We start from the raw sequence: 22,388 nt of genomic DNA, 5'->3' as shown, positions 1-22,388 counted from the left end.
CAAAGAAATTACAGAAATACAATAAAATTAACTAAATTAAAAATTATCAATCCAACTGATTTTCTAAACTAATAAAATCACAAACAAAAGAGAAGAGTGCAAAGATAAAAAATAACTACAATAAAATTAACTAAATTAAAAATTATCAATCCAACTGATTTTCTAAACTAATAAAATCACAAACAAAAGAGAAGAGTGCAAAGAAAAAATCCTTTCAGTCATATGCGCAGCTAAACAAAACTGTTTTTAGCTTAGATTTCAACATTGTCAGAGTAGAAGCCTGTCTCACATCTTCAGGAAGACTGTTCCAGATTTTAGCTGCATAAAACTGAAACGCAGATTCCCCATGTTTTGTCCTGACTCTGGGCACCAGCAGGAGGCCGGTCCCTGAGGTCCTCAGAGTCCGAGATGGTTCATATGGCACTAACATATCCAAGATGTACTTTGGTGCTAGGCCATGGAGAGACTTGTACACAAGCAGAGCTGCTTTAAAGTCTATTCTCTGAGCCACAGGGGCCAGTGCAGAGACCTGAGAACAGGACTAATGTGATCATACTTCCTGGTTCTAGTCAGGACCCGAGCAGCAGCGTTCTGGATGTACTGCAGCTGTTTTACAACTCGTTTGGAGAGGCCAGTGAGCAGGCCGTTACAGTAGTCTAATCTACTGGAGACAAACGCATGGATAAGTCTCTCTAAATCTGGTTTTGACACTATATTTTTGATTTTGGCAATGTTTTTTAGATGGTAAAAAGCTGCTGATGTTATTGATTTGACGTGGCTATTAAAATTCAAGTCTGAGTCCATTATTACCCCCAGATTTCTAATTTGGTTTGTAGGTTTTAGAGCGAGACTCTGGAGGTGACCGCTAACACTTTCTCTTTGTTTCTGTGGGCCAAAAACGATTATTTCAGTCTTGTCTGAGTTCAGCTGGAGAAAGTTGTTTTGCATCCACAAACTGATCTGTTGGATGCAGTGACAGAGTGAATCTACTGGTCCATAGTCACCTGCCGATAGTGAAACATAGATCTGAGTGTCGTCTGCATAATTGTGATAGGACACATTTTCACTGCGTATCAACAGACCCAACGGCAGCATGTAGAGGTTGAACAGAAGGGGACCCAGGACTGACCCTTGGGGCACTCCACAGGTCAGGGTCATGTGGTCTGAGACACAGCTACCAATTTCAACAAAGTACTTCCTGTCTTCCAGATAGGACCTTAACCAGTTTAGGGCAGTGCCAGTGATGCCCACCCAGTCCTAGTCTCTGTAAGAGGATCCCATGATCGACAGTGTCAAAAGCAGCACTCAGATCTAACAGAATTAAGACTGAGGCTTTGCCCGTGTCAGTGTTCAGGCGGATGTCATTTGTCACCTTGACAAGAGCAGTCTCAGTGCTGTGATGAGGTCTAAAACCTGACTGAAAAACATCAAATGAGTTGTTTATTAAGATGAAATCTGTGAGCTGTTGGTAAACAACCTTTTCAAGGACTTTGCCCCAAAATGGCAGATTAGAGATGGGCCGGTAATGACTCAGTACTGCGGCATCAAGACTGCTCTTCTTTAGGAGAGGCTTTATGACCGCAGTTTTCAAAGACATTGGGAATGTTCCAGATTGAAGCGACATGTTAACTATGTGAGTGAGTGGTGCTAACAAACTGTTCAGCACAGACTTTAGAAATTTGGTGGGTAACACATCAAGGCAGCATGTAGATGAACTCAGACTGGTGACGATCTCATGGACAGTTTTGTCAGTTACTGGTGCAAAGTGAGTTAGCTCTAAGTGTCTTGGTGGTTTTAGGGTAATTTTTTGCATTGTGGGATTTATAGCATTTTTAATGCCCTGAACTTTGTTATTAAAGAATAATGCAAACTCATTACACTTGGATGTGGAAATGAGTTCTAACGGCAGCTGAGCTGGAGGGTTTGTTAATCTGTTTACTGTGGCAAACAGGACACGCGAGTTGTTACTGCAGCTTCCAATTATTTCAGAAAAATATCTTTCCCTAGTTCTACATAAGATTAGGTTGTACATGTTCAGCTTCTCTTTGTAAATCTCTTTTTGAACCTGGAGCTTTGACTTGCGCCATTTCCGTTCGGCCCTGCGGCACTCCCTTTTCTGTGCCCTGACCGAATCATCATTTCTCCACGGCGCCTTCTGCTTATTTTTAACCACTTTAGCCTTTATAGGGGCGATGGTGTCCAGAACATTCAAAACACTAGATGTAACAGAGTTCAACAAATCATTTACATTAGAACATGAGACATTTTCAAAATTTATCATTTCCATAAACAGTGCACCTGTGCCATCACTTATGTGTCTCCTCTGAACAACTGCAGGACCAACCGGAGGTTTGGGAGAAACAGACAGGTCAAAGAAGACACAGAAATGATCAGACAGAGCAACATCGATCACATTAACATTTGAAATATTTACCCCCTTTGTAATTATGAGATCTAGAGTGTGTCCTTTGCTGTGGGTGGGGCCTCTCACATGCTGAGTAAGACTGAAGGTTTCAAGGACAGCATCAAGCTCTTTAGCGTTTCTGTCACAAATATTATCAACATGCACATTGAAATCACCTGTGACCAAATCATCAAAGTCTGTGCATATGACTGAAAGCATCTCAGTAAAATCATCTATAAAACTTTGGCAGTGCTGGGGAGGCTTGTATAAAACAATGAAGAGAATGGATGGAGACCGTTTTAGCTCCATTTTAAAGGATACATACTCAAATGATGAAAACACCCCAAAAGGCAACCTGCGGGTAATTATTTCATCTCTAAAGACAGCACAGACTCCACCCCCTTTTTTGTTTTCTCGTGTTTCAGATTCAAACTTAAAGTTGGGTGGAGCAGATTCTATCAGAACTACATTTCCTGTGTTTTTGTCAAGCCATGTTTCAGTTAAAAACATAAAATCAAGATTATAAGAAGAAATAAAATTATTAATTAAGAGAGATTTGTTACATAAGGATCTGACATTTAGCACAGCAAGTTTCAGACTAGTTTCAGTGAGACTGGGCTTTATCTTTTCACAGGGAATATGAATCACATTTCTCAGATTGGGCCTGACTCGCATTTTGTTTTTCCATCTCTGTGATGATGTGACTACAGAAATAGCACTAGGGGGGGGTCTTTTTACATAGGGCCCCGGGTTGGTTTGATTTTTAATGTGACAATAAGTCCCGGCAACGCTGAGACCCAGTGCATCCTAGCTATGGGAGATACCAGGTGAAAGGCGAGGTTGGATGGGTGGTGGGGCTTTTGTAGCCAAGGAGAGTTTGAGACCAGGTGAGAGGCGAGGGGGGATGGGTGGTGGGGCTTTTGTTGGTGTAGTCGGTACTGACATAGCCCTTGCTATATTGGGCGTGAGTGGAGCCATCTTAATGCCTGATTTGATCAGACTTTCAAAATGGCTGGGAAGGCCCATGGGTGAGAGTGGAGATGAGAAGGAGAATGATGAATCTTTAGTGGGAGTAGATGTTGCAGGGGGAACCCAGGGCTGGTGTGAAGGCAGGGGCGATGACAGGGATGTTGTTGGGCTTGTCACAGATGGGTCCAAGGCCTTTGAAGATTGTTCCTTTGCTGGAGGCGGTGGAGGTGAATGTGGAGCAGCTGGAGCTGAATCCTTTGCTGGTGGTGGTGGAGCAGCTGCTGATGAATCCTTTGGTGGAGGCTGAGGTTGTGGTGCTTTTGATGTTGAAACATTGGCTCGGTCTCTGGCTGATGGAGCAGGAATTCTTCTCTCATTCCTCTCTTCTCTAACTATCTGCTCAGGACCCTGTCCAGGCCCAGTCCAATGCCTCAGAGCGTGGAGCAGATTTTCTGTCAGCACCCTCACTCCACCTCTGCATAGGTGGGGGGCATTTCTCTTAAACAGGTCCTCTCGTTTCCAGAATGGATAGAAGTTCTCAATATAGTGTAGTCCTCTCGGGGAACACTCTTTGGACAGCCATGTGTTCAGCTGAAGAAGCCGGCTAAACTTGTTTATCCTCCTGTCGATGTTTGGAAGAGGTCCACTTATGAATGTTTTGATTTCCATTTTATCAAGCACGTCGAATAACTTCAAGAAGTCTTTTTTCAAAACTTCAGTCTGTTCCCGCCGCATGTCCACTGCACCCACGTGCACAATCAGCTGTTTAGCTCCTCCATGCTTAGCCATAATATTTGGAAGGAGTGACGTTATCTCAGAAACAGTGGCACTTGGAAAAGAATGTGTGTTTATCTTTTCATGCGTCACGTGACTTATCGCGCCGTCCCCAACTAAAACAATCTGCGTGACCTTGGCTTGTGGCACAGTTCCTCCTTGCTGTATTTTGGCCACGTCATCTTTCCTTTTTTCATTTAATTCCATCTCTGAAAGTGGTAAAAATCTGTTGGTGAGCTGTATTTTAGGTGACTTCACGTTATCTTTGTATCGTTTAGGCTTTGCTCCAAGTTTGTTCCAAGAAACAGCCTGGTCTTTCTGGTTTTTAGACAGTTTTGGAAACGACACAGAGTCACTGCGGTTTAGGTTGAAAGTAGCAGTTTTTCTTGTAAAAAGTGTGCTCTTCTTACCGTCGGTTGACACAGGAATGGTATCGTGAAGAACTTTTTCAGATTCCAAAACAAATATCCGTGTTTTCAGCTCATTAATTTCTTGTTGATATTTCCGACAGCGTTCACAGTCTTTCTCCCTTCTTCTCACGGACATGTCGCTGGCGTCAAATATGTCGTTAAAACTGGAAAAATGTTCTTAAAATCCTTGGTTTACTTGAAAAAGTCTAAAGCAAAAATGTCGGTGTAATCCCTCATTCGTCCAGGCGTGTTCCATAGTAGAAAAAGCTTCAGTTGTAGTCATCTGGACTCAGTTTGAAAAAGTAGACGTTTCGACTCTCATCCAAGAGTCATTGTCAATAACAGAATTTAGGTCGAGAACTCCGATATTAATACTGTTCTGTGGTAAGACCCGCCCATTGGGAGGAGCCTTCCTGAAGTAGAAAGAGTTGTTGGTTTCAACAGAAACTCCCCCTTGTATCTACCGAGCTAGCCTATTCAGAGGAAAAACATGTCCGTAATGCCCTCTCAGCCTGTGGTTACCCCGTTTGGGCTCTCAACAGAGTGAAGAGAACCAAGAAGCAGGACAAAAGGGAAACTGAACAGAGAAGGAAGGGTGTCTCTATCCCTTATGTGTCTGGCCTGTCGGAAAAACTGCAGAGAATTTTTAGACAACACGAAGTCCCTGTTTATTTTAAACCAGGAAACACTTTAAGACAAAAACTGGTTCACCCAAAGGACAAATTGCCGACTCAAAAACAGAGCAATGTAGTTTATTCGATCCAATGCAGTGAAGAAAGCTGTAAAGAACGTTACATAGGTGAGACGAAACAGCCTCTACACAAGAGGCTTTATCAGCACAGAAGAAATACTAGTTCAGGACCTCAGAGCGCCGTGCATCTCCATCTTGAAGCCTCTAATCACTCGTTTGAAGACGGTGAGGTGAAGGTTTTAAGCAGGGAGAAAAGATGGTTTGAAAGAGGAGTCAAGGAAGCTATTTTTGTTAAAAAAGAAAGACCTTCTTTAAACAGAAATGGAGGGCTTAGGTTTAATCTTCCTGTTATCTATAATGGGTTACTGAACCCCTGGAAAGGTAAAGGACCAGGGCATTCAAATGCTAATCAGGTACTCAGGGTGGTTGAGCCAGGGTCTCACTAAGACAAAGAGGTTTTAACAGCCCATTAAGATTCTGAATAGGCTAGCTCGGTAGATACAAGGGGGGAGTTTCTGTTGAAACCAACAACTCTTTCTACTTCAGGAAGGCTCCTCCCAATGGGCGGGTCTTACCACAGAACAGTATTAATATCGGAGTTCTCGACCTAAATTCTGTTATTGACAATGACTCTTGGATGAGAGTCGAAACGTCTACTTTTTCAAACTGAGTCCAGATGACTACAACTGAAGCTTTTTCTACTATCTAAAGCAAAAATGTTTGGAAGACAAAAAACTGATTAAAAAGCAAAATAAATAAGGAAAGCAGCGATAGCAAGCGGAGCGAGCAAAAAAGCGTGTGCACTCTTCGGAAGCAGGATACTAATTTTCCTAATTGTACATTATAATCGTAGCAATGCCATAAATACGTTTATTAAACTGTATTTCATTTATAGATAGTTTTAGGGTTAGGGTTTCTCAGTTGCTATTAAATATGATGGCAACACATTTCTCTTTCATAGCCTTGTAAATAAAAGTAGATTTGAGAAAGTGAGTGTGCTTTGAGAATTAAAAAACAGCCTTCAGATGTATGTCGAGTGGCATGGGAGTCTAAGTTGTCTTTAAACTGACAAATTGTGGGTAAGTGGCAACATTTCTGGATATTGTCTTCTATATGTACACAACTGTACTCAAGTACAGTACATATTTTTAGTCATTTAAAAGTTCACCAACAGTCAGGCCTAATATTAACAGTTTAAATTTTCCATTAAAGTCACAGTGTGTCATGGAAACAAGAACTCCACGCAACATAATGTGAACCCAGGCTTAACATTAAATTACTTTGCTGTAGCTTCTTGGCATGAAATGCTTTTTGAGTCATTTCACGATTTATCTGCCTATTTGTTTTACAAGAACAGTCTTGTATAAAATGTAAAAAGGAGGAGCCCCAGTTTTATCCGGCAGGTCTCGGTTCCACAGGACCATCTCATCCCAGACATTAACTATTTAAAAAGTACATTTGATCAAAGAGTAGTTACTCTATTCATACATGCATGTATATGCATGTATATGCATCCTTCCCTCAGGATTACTTCTACATAAGAAGATTAAGAAGACGTGCCCTCCACTCAGAGGCAAACATTCATATCTTAAGTGCTTCTTGATCAAATCAGGAAGATCGTGGCAGTCTAATCTTAGTGCAAAGGTTTGGTCCTTCAGTTACATTCACGATCTTTAAATCACAAATTACCCATTTATTAATTCAGAATGAGAGCGATGAGGTCTACTATGTCCCACAACAGGACCACATCAACACCACCACAACACTGTTATGGGAATATTAATCTTTACATATCTACATATGCACTGAAATAAAGGCCTCAAATAGCACCAATTATAGCTGCATTATGCACGGACGCTTCAAAAAGACTGGAGAAAACGAATGCAATGTCAGCAAAAAAAGTGCTAATACATTTTTATTGCGCAGTGTGACATTCATGATTAAAACACATGTCTCAGCGGTGTCATTTAAATTTTGTTCTAATTATGGGAATTAGTGGAAAGCTCTACATTTTCTATTAGGTGCTGCTTTGTTTCATAGGCATTTTGTTGTTTTCACTGTTGGAAATTGAATGTTAGCATCCACTCCTTTGACCTATTATAAGTAAAACCTTGTGATTGGACGGTTGTGGTTTATACTTTTATACATGTTTGACAAACAACTAAAATGTATGGCCATGATTTGCATCAAAAAATCTCCCCTGAATGCAACAGAGTTGCTGTTACCTGTAACAGCAACAGTTTCCATTTTCTTAAGAAGTCGTGACTCAATGCCATTATGTTGTACTATGAAATGAAAGTACACTTTGTATCGTTGGCTCTATGACAGGCACCACTCTGAATCATCATCACACTGTTTGTTCTGCTACAGCAGTTATTCATGTGTCAACTGCAGCACAACTGAAATTAACATTCCCGCACCCCACGATAATGATGTGAAATATTGATCTTAAAATATGAAAAACAGGTATAACTAAACAAATAAACATGTAGTGACTAAAAGCTACAAAATACGAAGCTAAACTAAGTTGGCTCTGGCACAGTTACATCTGACACACAAATTAGACAATTGATACAACAGATTTATAACCGCAGTGACATTGAAAAAAGACTTGAATTACAGAGTAGATCTGTGTTGCTAATAACCATTTGTATAAAAAAAAATAACAAGTGACAAGGGAACTAACAATTGTATATTTTGTATGCAACAATTAAAGCTTTATCCTCACAATAATGAATATGACTATTGCTCAGTGCTACATTTTGCGTAAAAGCACAGCCTGCCGCTTCCCCCCATGAGACTGTTGAAGCTAAAGCGTGGCAGGGCAGAGGCGGAGCCCGGCCCCCTTTGTGAGACATCGATCTGCTGCAGGTCTTTGGGGCGGAGCTGCACGGCTAGGGCCAATGACATCACACAGACATTTTCTGGATTTCTGCAAAGCTCTCCTCCTATAGACATACATCAGGCTTTTGTGAGGTCGTTTCCAACAAGAGGTCAACACAGTCAGCATAAAACATTTAGTGAGCAATGGGAAGGAAAATGACATGGGAAATCATAAAGTTGAAGGCACACAGATGTTACAGGCAAGAATGTGAAACAAATGTTTTAAAAAGCTGCACAAAAACACATACAGTTATCATCACAGCACAGACAAACTGGGGGAAATAAATGCAATATGTCCCTCTGTGCCTTTTGGCTGCATTTCCAGTCATTTCTTGGATTTAAAATCAATAGAGAAGTAAAGGCAGGGCTGATTACATTGGTCCCAGTGGTGCTTGTGTCCTTGGGTTTTATACATTACACACCATTACAACTGCTGAAAGCCAAAGTCAAATAAAAACGGGGAGGTTGGCAATGAAAGGGAAAGTTTGCAAATGAGCAATTTAGATGGAAAGGATTCTGAACAGATTTTTACTGAGCTGCTGGCTGTTCTGTTTGATGTTGCTTGGTGATCAAACCTACTTAAAAAATGTAATAATGTAAAAGATGTGATCATGAGAAGACCTCCTTAATTCAGCCAGATAAATGAAACAGAAAAGAATTGTCCCGAGTAGGGTTGACTGGAAAATGTATAGGTAAGTGTCCTGAAAACTACGGTATAAACTAACTGGATTTTGTTCTGCTCTCGTTGAAAAAACTGCAACATTGGTCATTAGCAGCTGCCAGAAAGGCCTTCAAAATATTACATTCACGCTGAATTGAATCTGCATTTAGACGTAAAAGATGATGTGTGAAGACAATGTAGGTGTGAAGAACTGTAGTGCATGCATTTGTCCAGCAAAGGGTGCTGTGTAAATGTAAATGTATGAGGCCCAGACTTTTGACTGCTACTGAGAGCCAATCACTGATCAGAGGAGAGCACCAGTTTCTCCAACATTTATGAGCAAAGAACGGCCTCCCATCCCAAAAGAAATGAAGACCTTCTCTGTTGACACGGCAACAGGTCAGGATAAGCACCACTCCCACCTTTAGCCGTAAAAGATAGGTGTGAAGAGAAAATCTTTTAGGTGCAAAAAGTTGCTGTAAACACATTTGTCCAGCAAACAGCGCTGTGCTGCCGACTGAAGCACTGCACTACACCACAGAAGAAGTTTTACCTTTTATTACTGGTGAACTCTAAAGGAAAAGTAACATAACATATATTTTTTTCATATTCCTTGTGTAAATTATATCGGGGCTGCTCTCTTATCCCTTGTGAGAGAACTGATTTGTCCAGTATTAAGCTCAGGACAGCTCCCTGTTCCTAAAGAAACATATATTTTCTTCCACTGCTTATAGCAGATCTCATATTCAATGAACACTTATAAAAGAAAGGCCAGTCCTACAAAAACATTGTAGATAGAACTTACAAAGTGATTAAAAACAATGCACTGTTGACTGTGCTCACGTGACTTTTATTGCTTGTCCCAGTCTTCAACTAACCGGCAAACACATGCCGCCTTCAGTGTTGGGAAGTAACTGAATACATTTACCAAAAATATGTATTCAGAATACAAATTCGAAAAAAAATACTTTTTTTTTTTATGTGGTATTAAGAATACAGTGAGTTCTTAAAATCAGAGGAATATGATGAGGTATTTGATAGTGAAAGTTAGGCTTCAGACTGCACTGAATTAGTGATGAATATAGAAAACAAAACAAAAACTGTAATATATTACAACTCGTAATGGACAAAACATGATGGAATACATTTTAATGTATGTATTCGGAATTCTGTGCCGAAATACATTTTAGAAGTATTCTTCCCAAATCTGGCTGCCTCGGATGTGTGTAAACCTCTGCCAGTGGCTGAAACTGAAAGCCACACTGAATCTTACAAAAGTGAGAGAGGAAACATTGCCCTTTAGTGTTATTGTGAAAAGCATCCGGGGTCCAGATTTGTGCATTTGTCTTTGTTCACCTTGGATACAACAGACATTAATATTTCATTTGACCTCCAGCACTAAATGGACACTTTATTATTGCATACAACTCACAAAACTCCATCTAAATTAATCATGAAACAGCAGGCTCTTGGGCCATGACTCAAATTAATTATACGTACAAAGCCTTTGATGATGTTTATGCTTAGATAGAGATAAAAGTACAAGGAGTCAAAATAGAAAGTTAAAGACAGAAATTGAATATGAGGACCTGTTAATTAGCATTAGTTACAGAGAAATATTACATTTAGTCGTTCTACAAAGAAAATAATTATTATAATGTACAATGAGAGAAATGCAGTGTGGTCTTTGATTCTGACTGGGCTTGTCACTGACATTATGGCCTCTATTAGCCTGCAGCCGCACATGCAATATTGAGGCTTGATACAATTAATAATTGCCAGCATTCAATTAGCGGCTTATCTTACCTATAGAGTTGGATCACCAGTCTAATCATTAAATTACTCACAATGAGGCACGTGTATCTTATCTTGTTGGCATACAGTTTCTATCTGCTGGCAATACATTTCAGAGGCCTGAAATCCACGCAATCAAATGTAAAACACAATAAAAACGAGAAACACTGAAGAGTGACAGACATCGATAAAGTAAGCTATCTTTCTCCATTGAGTAAAAACAAAATAATTGCAAGTAAATGCCCTATTTAGAAAATAGCCCTATATACCACAATGCTAAAGTAAAACATAATAGATAAGAAAATCTTGCCTAAAAGTGGTGCATCCATGCATTTGGCACATCTAGATTGGACTATTGTAACTCTCTGCTTGCAATGTGTCCTAAAAGCTCCATAAAAAGCTTTCAACTGGTTTAAAACTCAGCAGCGGGATTACTAACAGGAACAAAAAGAAGAGAGCACATTACGCCGGTGCTTGAGTCTTTTCACTGGCTCCCTGTCGAGTTTAGAAAAAAATGTAAAATCCTACTCCTGACTCACAAAGCCATAAATGCTACAGAAGATATGCTATCATTCAAACAGAGCACTTCACTCTCAGAATGCTGGCCTTCTGGTGGTCCCAAGAGTCTCTAAAAGCACAGTAGGAGGTAGAGTGTTTAGCTACCAAGCTCCTGTGTTATGGAATCATCTCCTGTCCATGTTAAAGAGGCCGACACAGTCTCTTCATTTAAGACCAGGCGAAAAATGTTCCTCTTTGAAATCGCTTATGGTCAGGCCAGTTAGGAAGAGAAATAAAAAACCTAGTTTCCCAGCTACACTAGCAGCAACTATGCTGGAGAAGTGTGGCAGCTTGAGCACTATCCTCTGCTTCTTCTTACTTTACCTGTAAACAATATTTAATGTTCTAGTTCACCTGTAGTGTGTCCATTATTGAGCACATGTTTTTCTCCCTCTTCCACTCCCAGTAGTGTTTCAGATATTTCTGATACTGACGTGTAGATCTGGATGTTCCTCAACTGCCTGTAGGAACGCTCTATACGAGCTACTCTCCTCCTGAGTGCTTCTGGCTCCACAGTCTATCTGCAAATAGAAGCGTGTCAGTCCAGGCCCATCTTCAGCCCGTCCGTGAGAGCAGGATCTCTCCTTCCCTGAGGTTTCTACTTTACCAAAAGGGTTTTGTAGGTTTTCCTTGCTGAGAAGGAGGGTCTGAGGACAGGGGATGCTGGGACAGTTATCGATTTGCAAATTTCTTGTGAATATTGTTTAATCTTCTTCACTAGTTCACCGTTGCCCTTCGAAGCATCTGCTGTCGTGATTTTGGGAGTTACAAAATTGAATTAAATTGAAAACGTTCTAAAAGTGTTTAAATTCAACCAAAAAGACAGTGAAGTTGCTTAAAGACCTCACAAAGTTTGCAAGTTATCGGGTGCATTTTCTATCTAGAAATCTGATATGTGGCTTTTTCATAGAGCACCCAGCAGTGCATGTGGATGATAGGACCCCCAGTGTGCTTTGAGGAACAGTGTGCAAGTCTTGCGCCACTCTCTATTGCAGCGTCCATGTTTTGGCTATGCCTTCTGCTAATAAGAAGACTCCCGTCAGCTGCTGACAAGGACACCAATGTTTAATAAAAGTAACTAACATAATAGGACCAGCCCAGCAAATGGCATGAGTGCGTGTTTGACACCTTGTACAGTGTCACTAGTTTAATGAGGAGAGGAGAGATGCCAAAGTGTATAGTGGAATAAGTAATCTGCAACTATAAATATGTATGAGGGATATCAATACAGCCCAAAGTGCCTTCAGAAGAGAGTTTAAAAGGAATGATCTCTCTTTACCACCAAATGTAAACAGAATTACACATACATTATTTACTACTTCCAGCTCTGTGGTAGTAGTACATCAAAATTGTTGTAGGAAGAAATAATAAGAAACAGGCAAAATGTTTCTTTTAATGCTACTATTATGTTGTACTCATCATTGAAGTCGTATTGTGTGAATTGTGTACACGACAAACGCATCTCTCATTAGAATAACGTCACGTTGCCTAATGGATTCATTTATTAATTTTTTTCATTGTTCATTCCAAAGGCTGACAGCAGAGGGTGCTCCTTTTGTGTTTCTAAACATTGATCAATTTCTGAACCCTCAAACAAGACAACCTGGTAAACACATACATGAAATAAAGCAAAATGAAACTCCAGGTGTGTTTTTGGTGAAACATGACATGGTTTAAAGCACTAAATGTCAATTTTGCATGATATGTGTCCATTCACTAATGGCTTAATTTATTAGTTTTTTCATTGATCATGCTCACTGCTGACAACTCATTAGTTTAAGTTTGGAAATATGAAATACTAATGCTAAAATGACCATAAGGGTGTTTATAAGACAATGAAAGTCACAAGAATGCATCAAATTTAAATCATTAATAATATAGAAAACGCTCATCATATCATCTATGCCATCAAATTTCACATGTGAAGATCAGTTAACCACATCTGAGTTTCTGAATACACAACATATTATTATTCCGGTCAGCGATTAGTTACAGATATGGTGTAACTGTCCTTTTGGTGGTCCCAGGCTGAACTCTGAACAGGGGGAGCATCTCCTGTGGTCTCAACATCACCAGTGGGAAATGGGGTCATCTTAAACTAAGCTGATGTCTGAGGCCAAGCGTGGCCGGCAGGACGTTACTCCAGTAACGACCCACTTGTGTGTGACTCATACTATCACAGCATGACTCTAAGACAGAACAATACAGCCATTTCCCTTTGTGCATTTGGCTCTTTCTTTGCCTCAGATCGAGTCCAGAGGTAGAATCACTTCCTTTATGGTTATGGATTTGCATATGAACCATGAACTAATGGCAGAAACGATGTATTCAATGACAGACGGCCGCGCAGCTGACAAGCCATTAGTGATCTGGATCTTATTGAAAGCCATTTAATGCAAACAGTAAAAAACATGCAACACCATAAAAGACATCACAGTGTTTTGATCAATCTTCTCCCAGCAGCTCTTGTCTTCACTGTGACTTTAATGTTCAACTGCATTCCTGAAAAGCCATTCAGTAACATTAATAGTCGCATACATACGTTTTTTATTATCCTCAGTATGGTAGATTAGATGGGAGTATTAGAACTACAAGAAATCATAAAAGGTACAGATAAAGTTTTGCATCATAAACATAATTCCCTTAGAAGTCTTAATGCAAACTTCAGTATAAGGTATTTTCACAACATTATGGATTAACTGATCTTTTTTCACTTTCCTCTGCTGTCTCAGTCTTTTAAGCTGCAGTGACTTCTTGCATACATCAGCGCACATGAAGTGTAATGAAAGATAATTTGTTCAGTGATGCACTTCCTTTTAAAGACAAGACAAATGGATGCCATCAGTGGCTCTTTCACTACTTTTGATAATCCTGATGTGAGCATAGCATGGTGCTAGCATAAAGGCCAAGAACTATTTTCCCCATAAACACACAAGCCTCACTCTGTCACCGGGGGATCTCTGAAGTCTGACAGTTTTATTGAAATCAGTTTGCAAACAAACGTTCGTTGCAATGCTGCCCACAGGGGGCAGTCATTAAACAAACCACATGACAAAAGCAAAGTGTTCATCTGCTCAGCTACACATCAGACAAAACAGACAGAGACAGAAGAGCCAGCAAATAAAACATGCATACAGCATGACAATAACTATTATTATGCCCACACTCTTGAGAAAATGGAACTATCAATTTATATCCAGACAAGAGCACTTGAGAGTCCAACAACAAACTAGACATAAACCACAATATCCACATGGACTACTTCACTCAGGAATCACTTAAGAAATACTACAGACAGTCAAGTAGGGTATGAGGAAGCTGTCAATCAAGCACACCGCATCAACAAATGATCTGTTTCTTGTTTTCCTCAAATAATCAATGCAAAATATCAACCCTAAAAATCTTGTAATTAGACATATATTTCCTTAGCAGTAATGCATTTTGATGGTGGTTATTCATTTTAGTTTCTTTACGTTGTAGCTGCTGCTGATTGCACTCAAAATCTCTAGAGAATAAACTGGAACTTCTTGAGTGACACTAGATATTAGCACAGGGGTGGTCAAATCAAATCAGAAGATCAAATTAAATACACTTTTTTCCCAGGTAATGGAAACCCACAAAGTCAAAAAATGACTTTATGATTGGCTATTAAAAATCTGAAATGAGCTCCTATATCTCACGGTCTATCACTGCATGAGGCGCTCATGTCACAGAAGAACTAAATGAAAGCAGGCTCTAATTTGTCTCATATTGAGTATTGACACTTATTCATTCAACTGAGGCACATGAATAATGTTCACCTAGATTCACATAGTTTTAACTCTATGCTGCCAAGAAAGCAAATAGAATAATGCTCACAAGTTTGCTTCTATTGATAATATATTCACCGTGAACGTCCATTACACTACATACATGTTAACGCTCATATCACAAGAGAAAAGTAGGGCAGCACTATTTTGGAAAAAAACATCTATTGCAGTTTTACAGACGCTTGTGTGGTTGGGATTAGATTTGCAATTTGTGTTTGATGATAGAATTCTTTTCAGATTGAACATTTGAAACACATCCCTATGATTTGAGAGAAGAATACAATTACTATTACGACAATCATTTCAGATTACGTTTGTGGAGGCCAAAACTAAATAGTTCATATTTCATTTTTTGCACCACAAAGAAGTTGTTAAAAATGGCAGTGTTTTGGCAATTGCAACAATTCAGCAACCAAAGGATGGCAAATGGCAGAGCTGTTTATTTTAACTTTAGGCTCCTATATTGCCTTATTGGCCACACTTTACCCATTAGACTGCACAGACTGACCTTCAAATCCCTCTCCCATCATGCATTGGACACTAAAGCATAGCCCAGAGTTCGAGTGATGGATTATCTAACTGAACAGATGCAAATACCACAGCAGTGTTAGTACAGTGCACTGCTCCATGCACACACACAAATCTATTTGACTAACACAAAATGTGGATTGAAAACTCATGGGTGTAAAACATACAATTCATTATTATTCAATATGATAATCTGGCAATGGATTTTAGCTCTGTATTTAGCACAAAAGCAAACCAAGCCAAAAACCTAATAAAAGACTCCAGGGAAGGCCTGTTTGACACACTTCGCCATTTTACCAGCTTCATTCAAGCACACATGCGACATTGTCCGACACCAAAGTGTGCAGTGGGCAGATGATAATGAGGCTGTGAATATAGAGATCAAAGTGTGCTTGCTCTGTTGATTAAGCGCCCTAACAAACGGCTGTGTGGCCAGCCTTATCACCGGGACCACACAGAAAACCTTTCCCTATCTGCTGCTCTCAGATGGACAACCTGTGCCCAACTCACACCACGTAGCCAAACCAAAATATGGAAAAAAAAAAATACCGGCAACAGTCTACATTTTGACTGATGAAAGAACGAAATCTGTTTTTGAAAAGTTTGCATTTACCAGCCCTCTAGAGCCACTTGAATACATGAAGAGGGTATTGACTTTTACAAGGCTACAAGGCTGTGTTTACATCGACAACATGATTGTACACTAACTGGGAATTATCGACAAGGGATATTCATTTGAGCTAGATAACAATAGCAATAAGATACTGAGTCTCCAAAAGCCTTCTGTAGAGATGGAGATGTTTTTCAATGCCAGACAAATGAACCAACATTTAAATTAGCAGCATTTGAATGTTAATTGCCTATAATGATGTTGACTCATTTGTATTTCGCAACTGAATTAAACTTGTTACTTTACCAAGAGACTAGAAGAATGTATGTGCATTATAAATAGAAAAATACACAATAATATATACGTTTTTAAGTATTTAAATCATAATAGAAATCCATACAAACTCTAGAAATCCAACATATTTGAGGAAAAGAGCAATAACTAAAAATAATCATATAAAAACTATGTCCGGTGAGCCTAGACAGAGGTGTGCAGCCCAAAGATTTCATAAAGGGACTTACCTGAGTGTAAACATCTCCACGGGCGAGTAAGCAGACACACTGATAAAAGCTGAGACTGTTTCCCTCTGTCTCATGGGTGTAGCCGGCACCTGAACCACAAAGTTATTATCCAGCCTGTGCTCTGTGAGGGGCGGGGGAACCGGGTTCTGGTAGAGCCTCACCCCTCCGATCCTCTTCAGGGGTGTCGAGGTGTACGATCCAAACATCCCCTCTTGGCTCGAACGGATAAAACTCTCTTTCCTGGAGTCCTCTGAGTGACATTCCCCTGCTTCCGTGGACTGCAACGTGAAGTAGAGCTCCACAGGGGTGCCTTCAGAGACCTCCAGGTTTTTTTGGCGTCCTGGCACCACACTGGGTGGACTAAACCAACCGGCAAGGGGCTCAAGCTCAGCCACACATAGCCCTAGCTCCCCTTTTAGTTGGCAAGTGCCCCGGACTTCTTGCGTTTCGTGGAATGCGAACATGTGCACGCAGGGTAACTTGTCTATGGTGCTATAGTCGTCCCAATCTCTCCCCGCGATATAAAAAAGAACCTGCACTTTTGGCTTGGCAAGGTGAATTTTAGTATTCATGATGAAAGTTTGTACCTTCCAGTTGAATGTGAAAAGGGAGGAGGCGGGGAAAGTTCCAGGAGTCTGCAGCAGATCTAAAGGAATGGGCTGGACCACGAAGAGGGTGCCGTAGCTGGCGTTGACCGAAGGCAAACCCCTAGCCTGGTAAATGAAGAAAGATTCAGTGCGGGACATGAGACTGGAGTTCCTCATGAAGTCCTGGTTGGCCTCCTTCAGGAAGAATGCCTGGTCAGCGCCGAGGAGCTGGTAGTTGACGGGAAGGTACGTGGGCACGGAGGTGTACCGCAGTAGGCCGTCCAACACGCGACACTCTGAGAGAAAAGAGAGGAGAACGTTAATCACCTTCATTAGGAGAACATTTGAAGTAAAGTTACGAAACACAGGCACAAAATGTGAAAAGTAAGCTGTATTGGTCTAACCTTTCTCTCAAGGACAACCTGCTGTGATTATGTTCACCTCTTTGCACTGATCACAACCATCTTCCAACAGTTTTTACAAATCAGACAGGTTTGTGGTTGATGTTCACTTCTACAAATAGCTTCCCACAGGGACCAAATGTTGCAGCTGACCTCAGCTTCCAAAACTATGATCAAAATCAAGTGTCAGACTGTTCCAGAGACTAAAATTGGAGCCGCAACAAAGGACAATGACTTCTGAGCACCAGAGTACAGAGTAATTTGTATTTTTCCTGAATAAGCTGCAGCTCTGGGCTTGTTTGTTGGCACAGGCTGTGGCTGCACACGCAGCATTACACCGCTGACAAATGAAGGGGACGATACAACAGCAAGAACAAACTGTGGGAACAGTCACAGTCGTCCCTGGATAGAACGCTCAGAGTGGTTTTAGAGCATAAATCATGACCTAAAGATTAAAATGTAACCACAGTTGCTGGAAAATGCTCATTAGAATCATATCAACAAACTAACATGTAACCTATCCATGAAAAATAAATACAGTACAAGTACACATACATTAGATGCAAATGACTATGCGCTACTATTAGCTTATATGAATGAATTCCATCGAATTAAAAACTAATAATGAGTGAATGAAAAATGTTGCAGTACACCCCAATTAGGACATGCAAATTATATTATAAGAATATCTAAATGTGTAAATCTAAATCTAAATGCAATCTCATGAACCCCCCAATAGAATACAAATAGATTATGAATGATATAATATTGTATATAAGAGTCAGAAAAAGCACCTATGTTGTAGGTGCAATAATAATAATAATAATAATAACTTTTATTTATATAGCGCTTTTCAGTGACCCAAAGACGCTGAACATAATAAAAAAGGGGGGGGGGGGGGTATTTACAGACAGGGGGGACAACACGTACAGAACACATTAATATACAGATAAAATGAACAAGACAGAAGAAGTAGAGAGAAAAAGATGGGGATGTAACAGGGGGTAGAAGTGTAGGCAATGGGGTAGAGGAGGCTAGGGGTAGGGGAGGTCATAGGCTTGGGTGAAGAGGTATGTTTTTAGGCGGGATTTGAATGTTGTGAGTGAGGGAGAGTGGCGGACAGGTTGGGGGAGGGAGTTCCAGAGTCGGGGTGCTGTTCGGGAGAATGCTCTGTCGCCAAAAGTTTTGAGTCGGGATGTTGGTGCAGTCAGGGTGAGAGAGGAGGAGGATCGGAGAGCTCGGGTGGGGCGGTGGGGGATGAGGAGGTCAGACAGGTAGGGGGGGGCAAAGTCAGTCTGCCCCTTGGCAACTGTATAGAAAGTGTCTTTCAAGGCAGTTCCAGTGCAATTATTACAGCTAAACGAGAAATATAAAAATGTACTTTACCAACCTTGAGTTCATTGATTAAAATCACTTTAACATTTAACACTGAATGTCACAGCTTGTTTATCGTGGTTATCAGCTGTCGCCCGACTAAACCTGCCACACTGAACCACAACAGTGAAGCTCTAGCCCATAAAGTCAGATGAAAATGACCAGAACATTGGTGCAGTCAAGTGAAACAAGTTCAAAAATATATTTTTAGGAGCACATTATTACATATTCTCACATCGTTATGTGTTTCTGTTATAAAGCCTTTTGATTAATGCTGCTTTTGCAAATCACATTACTAAAAAAGATAGTGGGCATAAAACACAAGCACAAAAACTACAGAGATTATGATAATTCAAGTGAAGAAAATGTCTGCTTCAGCAATACATTTTATGGGCCACATCATGTATTATTTAACGCTCCTATTGTTACATTTGAATAGTCAAATTAAAACCAGAAGAATGGTGCAAGAGGAAGTGAAAGTTTGAGTTTTTATTTGCAGACTTTAATATTTTCGTGTTTACTCCACAGAACAGCTGCCAGCGCCCTCCATGACAGCTCCGTGATAAGAGCGCACACAAACACTAACAACAGATGTCTTGTAATTGTTGTGTTGAAAGCTCTGAATTTCTCCCACTTATTTAGCTCCTCTGACATTTCCTCCTTTCTGTCTCCATTCACTTGAGATATGAAACACAAGATGCTCTTTCTGTACCACCTTGTGTACGGATCATCAATGGATCAAAGGAAGTCCAAAGATCAGGCATTTGTTATGTAACTAAGGCTGTAGTCAATGAAATACATTCTTGAGCGACTAAAACAAGCCTTATACACCGATCAATCAACAAAAAGGTGGCAACGTTAGGTACTGGCAAAAGCTCTCAAAACTAACAATTATCTCTATGAACAGACCCTGTATCTGACCAAAACAACACTGACACTATACCCAAAAAATCCCAGGAGTTTACAGAGTTATAAGTATTTATATAATACAGAATATTACAGGTAAATAGTGAATTTGTCAATCCACTCCCAAATCTTAAACAAATTCATTCCAAGCATTCTCCATTTTGCTATGATCCAAACAATTAATTTGAATTATTATTATGTCTTTTATGCACGGCAAACAAACTTGACATGTGGGGTTGGAGATGTCAATTGCCAACATGGGTTCAGGAGCGGGACCACGCCTCAACCTCTACTTCACCAGTAAACACGCCCACTCTCTAACCACACCTCTAATTACCCAGAAGCCCTATTCATAAGGCATTTTCACAGCATCTCTTGTTGACTCTGCTCTCTCGACCCCGCCCTCCCACCCGATGTCTCTATCATCTCCACCTTAACACACCACCATCTAAGGAGGGGGGTGTTCTGAAGGCTGGGCTGATCACCCGAGACAGAGCCCCCATCCTGAGTCTCTACCCAGCCAACTCTCGTTGCTCGATCGTCGCTCCATCGTCGCTCCATCGTCGCTCCATCGTCGCTCCATCGTCGATCCCCATCGTCGCTCCATCATCAATACCCATCGTCGATCCCCATCGTCGCCCCATCGCCGATCCATCGTCGATCCCCATCGTTGCCCCATCGTCGCTCCATCGTCAATACCCATCGTCGATCCCCATCGTCGCTCCCCATTGTCGCTCCATCGTCGCTCCCCATTGTTGATCCCCATCGTTGATCCCCATCGTCGCCCCATCGCCGATCCATCGTCGATCCATCGTTGTTATTCATCAAACATTCTTTCATACTCCATTGTTGTGGCGTGGTCCCTGCTTGTGAATCCTATTTTTGGAAGCGTCATCTTTAATAATAGATCCTGTCTAGAGGTGGCAAAATTTCCGTAGATAATATTGTTTGAGGTCAGGTAAAATGTTAATATTGAGTATGTCACAATAAATTCTGAAGTGTAATCAAAATATTGGGATAAACAATAATATTGAAACTACTTCATGCCATTGACACAATAATCCCCTAAACCCTTTTCTAAATGTTTAGAAAAGTGTTTAAGGGTTTTCTCCTTAAGCCCTTTTCTAAATGTACAATATCTGAAAAGTTTTAAAACATGATCTGCAACAAATACAAAGCCGAATGAAACACATTAGATAGGATCTATAATTTCTCACATAGAAATTACTCTTTCAACTCACTGAAGCTCAGTTATTATTGCACTACATACAAATAACAAGCAATTTCCAACTACAAAGAAACATATTCTTCCAGCTATTATTGATTGAAATACATCAACTTGTAATTATTCTCCATTGTTTATAGTAATCATATAGTAAACTCAAATGCTACAAAAAGAGCTGATTAAACATAACATAAAAAAATGTAAATAAGTTATGCTGTGAACTTATACACAAACTCATATTTTTGCACATTTATGAGTAATTCTATAAACATTTCGTCTGATAATTAAATCTCAAGTAGTGCTTCAAAAGACATATTTTAACACATTTCTTGTCCTACAATTGTCTGACTATAATTACATTTTCGTTAATATCGCCCACTCCTAATCCTGACAGTGGCTATAAACTCAAAGGTCTGCCCACCGACAAGAATACTGCCACTGCCAAATTAATAAGAGTTTGCTAAAAAAATAAAAAACACATCTTACTCTTAAGGCAATTTGGCTGGCGCGAAAGTTAACCTTGATTTTGACAGACTATTGAATTATGAACACACCGCTTTCCTTAGTTCCGGCTGTCCTTTACCACAAAAAATCAAAGTAAATTCCTGCAGTTACACTCTGTATTTTAAATTCCTAGCGCTGCAGGTGGAGGAACGTCTCAGGTGAGAGCTAACTACTCTGGCAGCACAGCGCACTCTAAGCACCAGCATACAGGCTCACTCAGGCTCGCCCCAGGACTCCACGCTAGGATATAAGACCACCGGAGCGAACATCAGCCTTCACACTCGCGCAGTCAGAGTAAATGAACACCTACAATGGAGGCCACCAGGGAGCGACAGGCCCGGCTCCTGCTGCCCACTGCTGCAGCCCGTGTGCGGGGTGGACACTGCGGTGAGTGCCCTCCTAACTGCTCCACTGGTCAGATGCACAGTACACGTTCAACTTCACCACACATGTCAGGACGGATTAGGAGTAAGGAACGAGGATAAAGGGCTATTGTGGAAACTGATGGGCAGATGTATTGAGGAAAAGGTATGCAAATGTTGATTGATTATAAACGAGACGGGAGCGGGTGTGGTCGGGTTTTGAAGTATCAGAGGTGGGAGAAGTGCTTCAAAAATATGTCTTTAAGTCAATACGTTTTACTCAGTTCTAAATTTTAAATCATGTTGCAGCAGGTGGTAACATTTGTAGGAAGGACCACGATCCCAGCTACGATGCAAAGTGTTTACTGGCATGCGACAAACATGGACAACACACTTTTTTTTTTCATTTGGGGGCTT

At 40.5% G+C, this 22,388-nt stretch overlaps 1 protein-coding gene across 1 annotated transcript in view; it reads right to left on the bottom strand.

The window, feature by feature from the left end:
- Positions 1 to 22,388, bottom strand: part of LOC140346790 (transmembrane protein 132C) — a 132,638-nt gene that overhangs the window by 89,311 nt on the left and 20,939 nt on the right. Inside the window, exon 2 of the mRNA XM_072432984.1 lies at positions 16,613 to 17,495. Within this exon, the coding sequence (XP_072289085.1) occupies positions 16,613 to 17,495 (883 nt within the window). The remainder of the gene's footprint in view (positions 1 to 16,612; positions 17,496 to 22,388) is intronic.

This window comes from Eucyclogobius newberryi, unplaced genomic scaffold (assembly GCF_026437365.1).
Source record: "Eucyclogobius newberryi isolate DKJ021-1_F unplaced genomic scaffold, fEucNew1.0.hap1 SCAF_6, whole genome shotgun sequence".
NCBI classification, from domain to species: domain Eukaryota; kingdom Metazoa; phylum Chordata; class Actinopteri; order Gobiiformes; family Gobiidae; genus Eucyclogobius; species Eucyclogobius newberryi.
The sequence above is the reverse complement of the archived record's forward strand: the minus strand, read 5'-3'. Positions and strand labels throughout refer to the sequence as shown.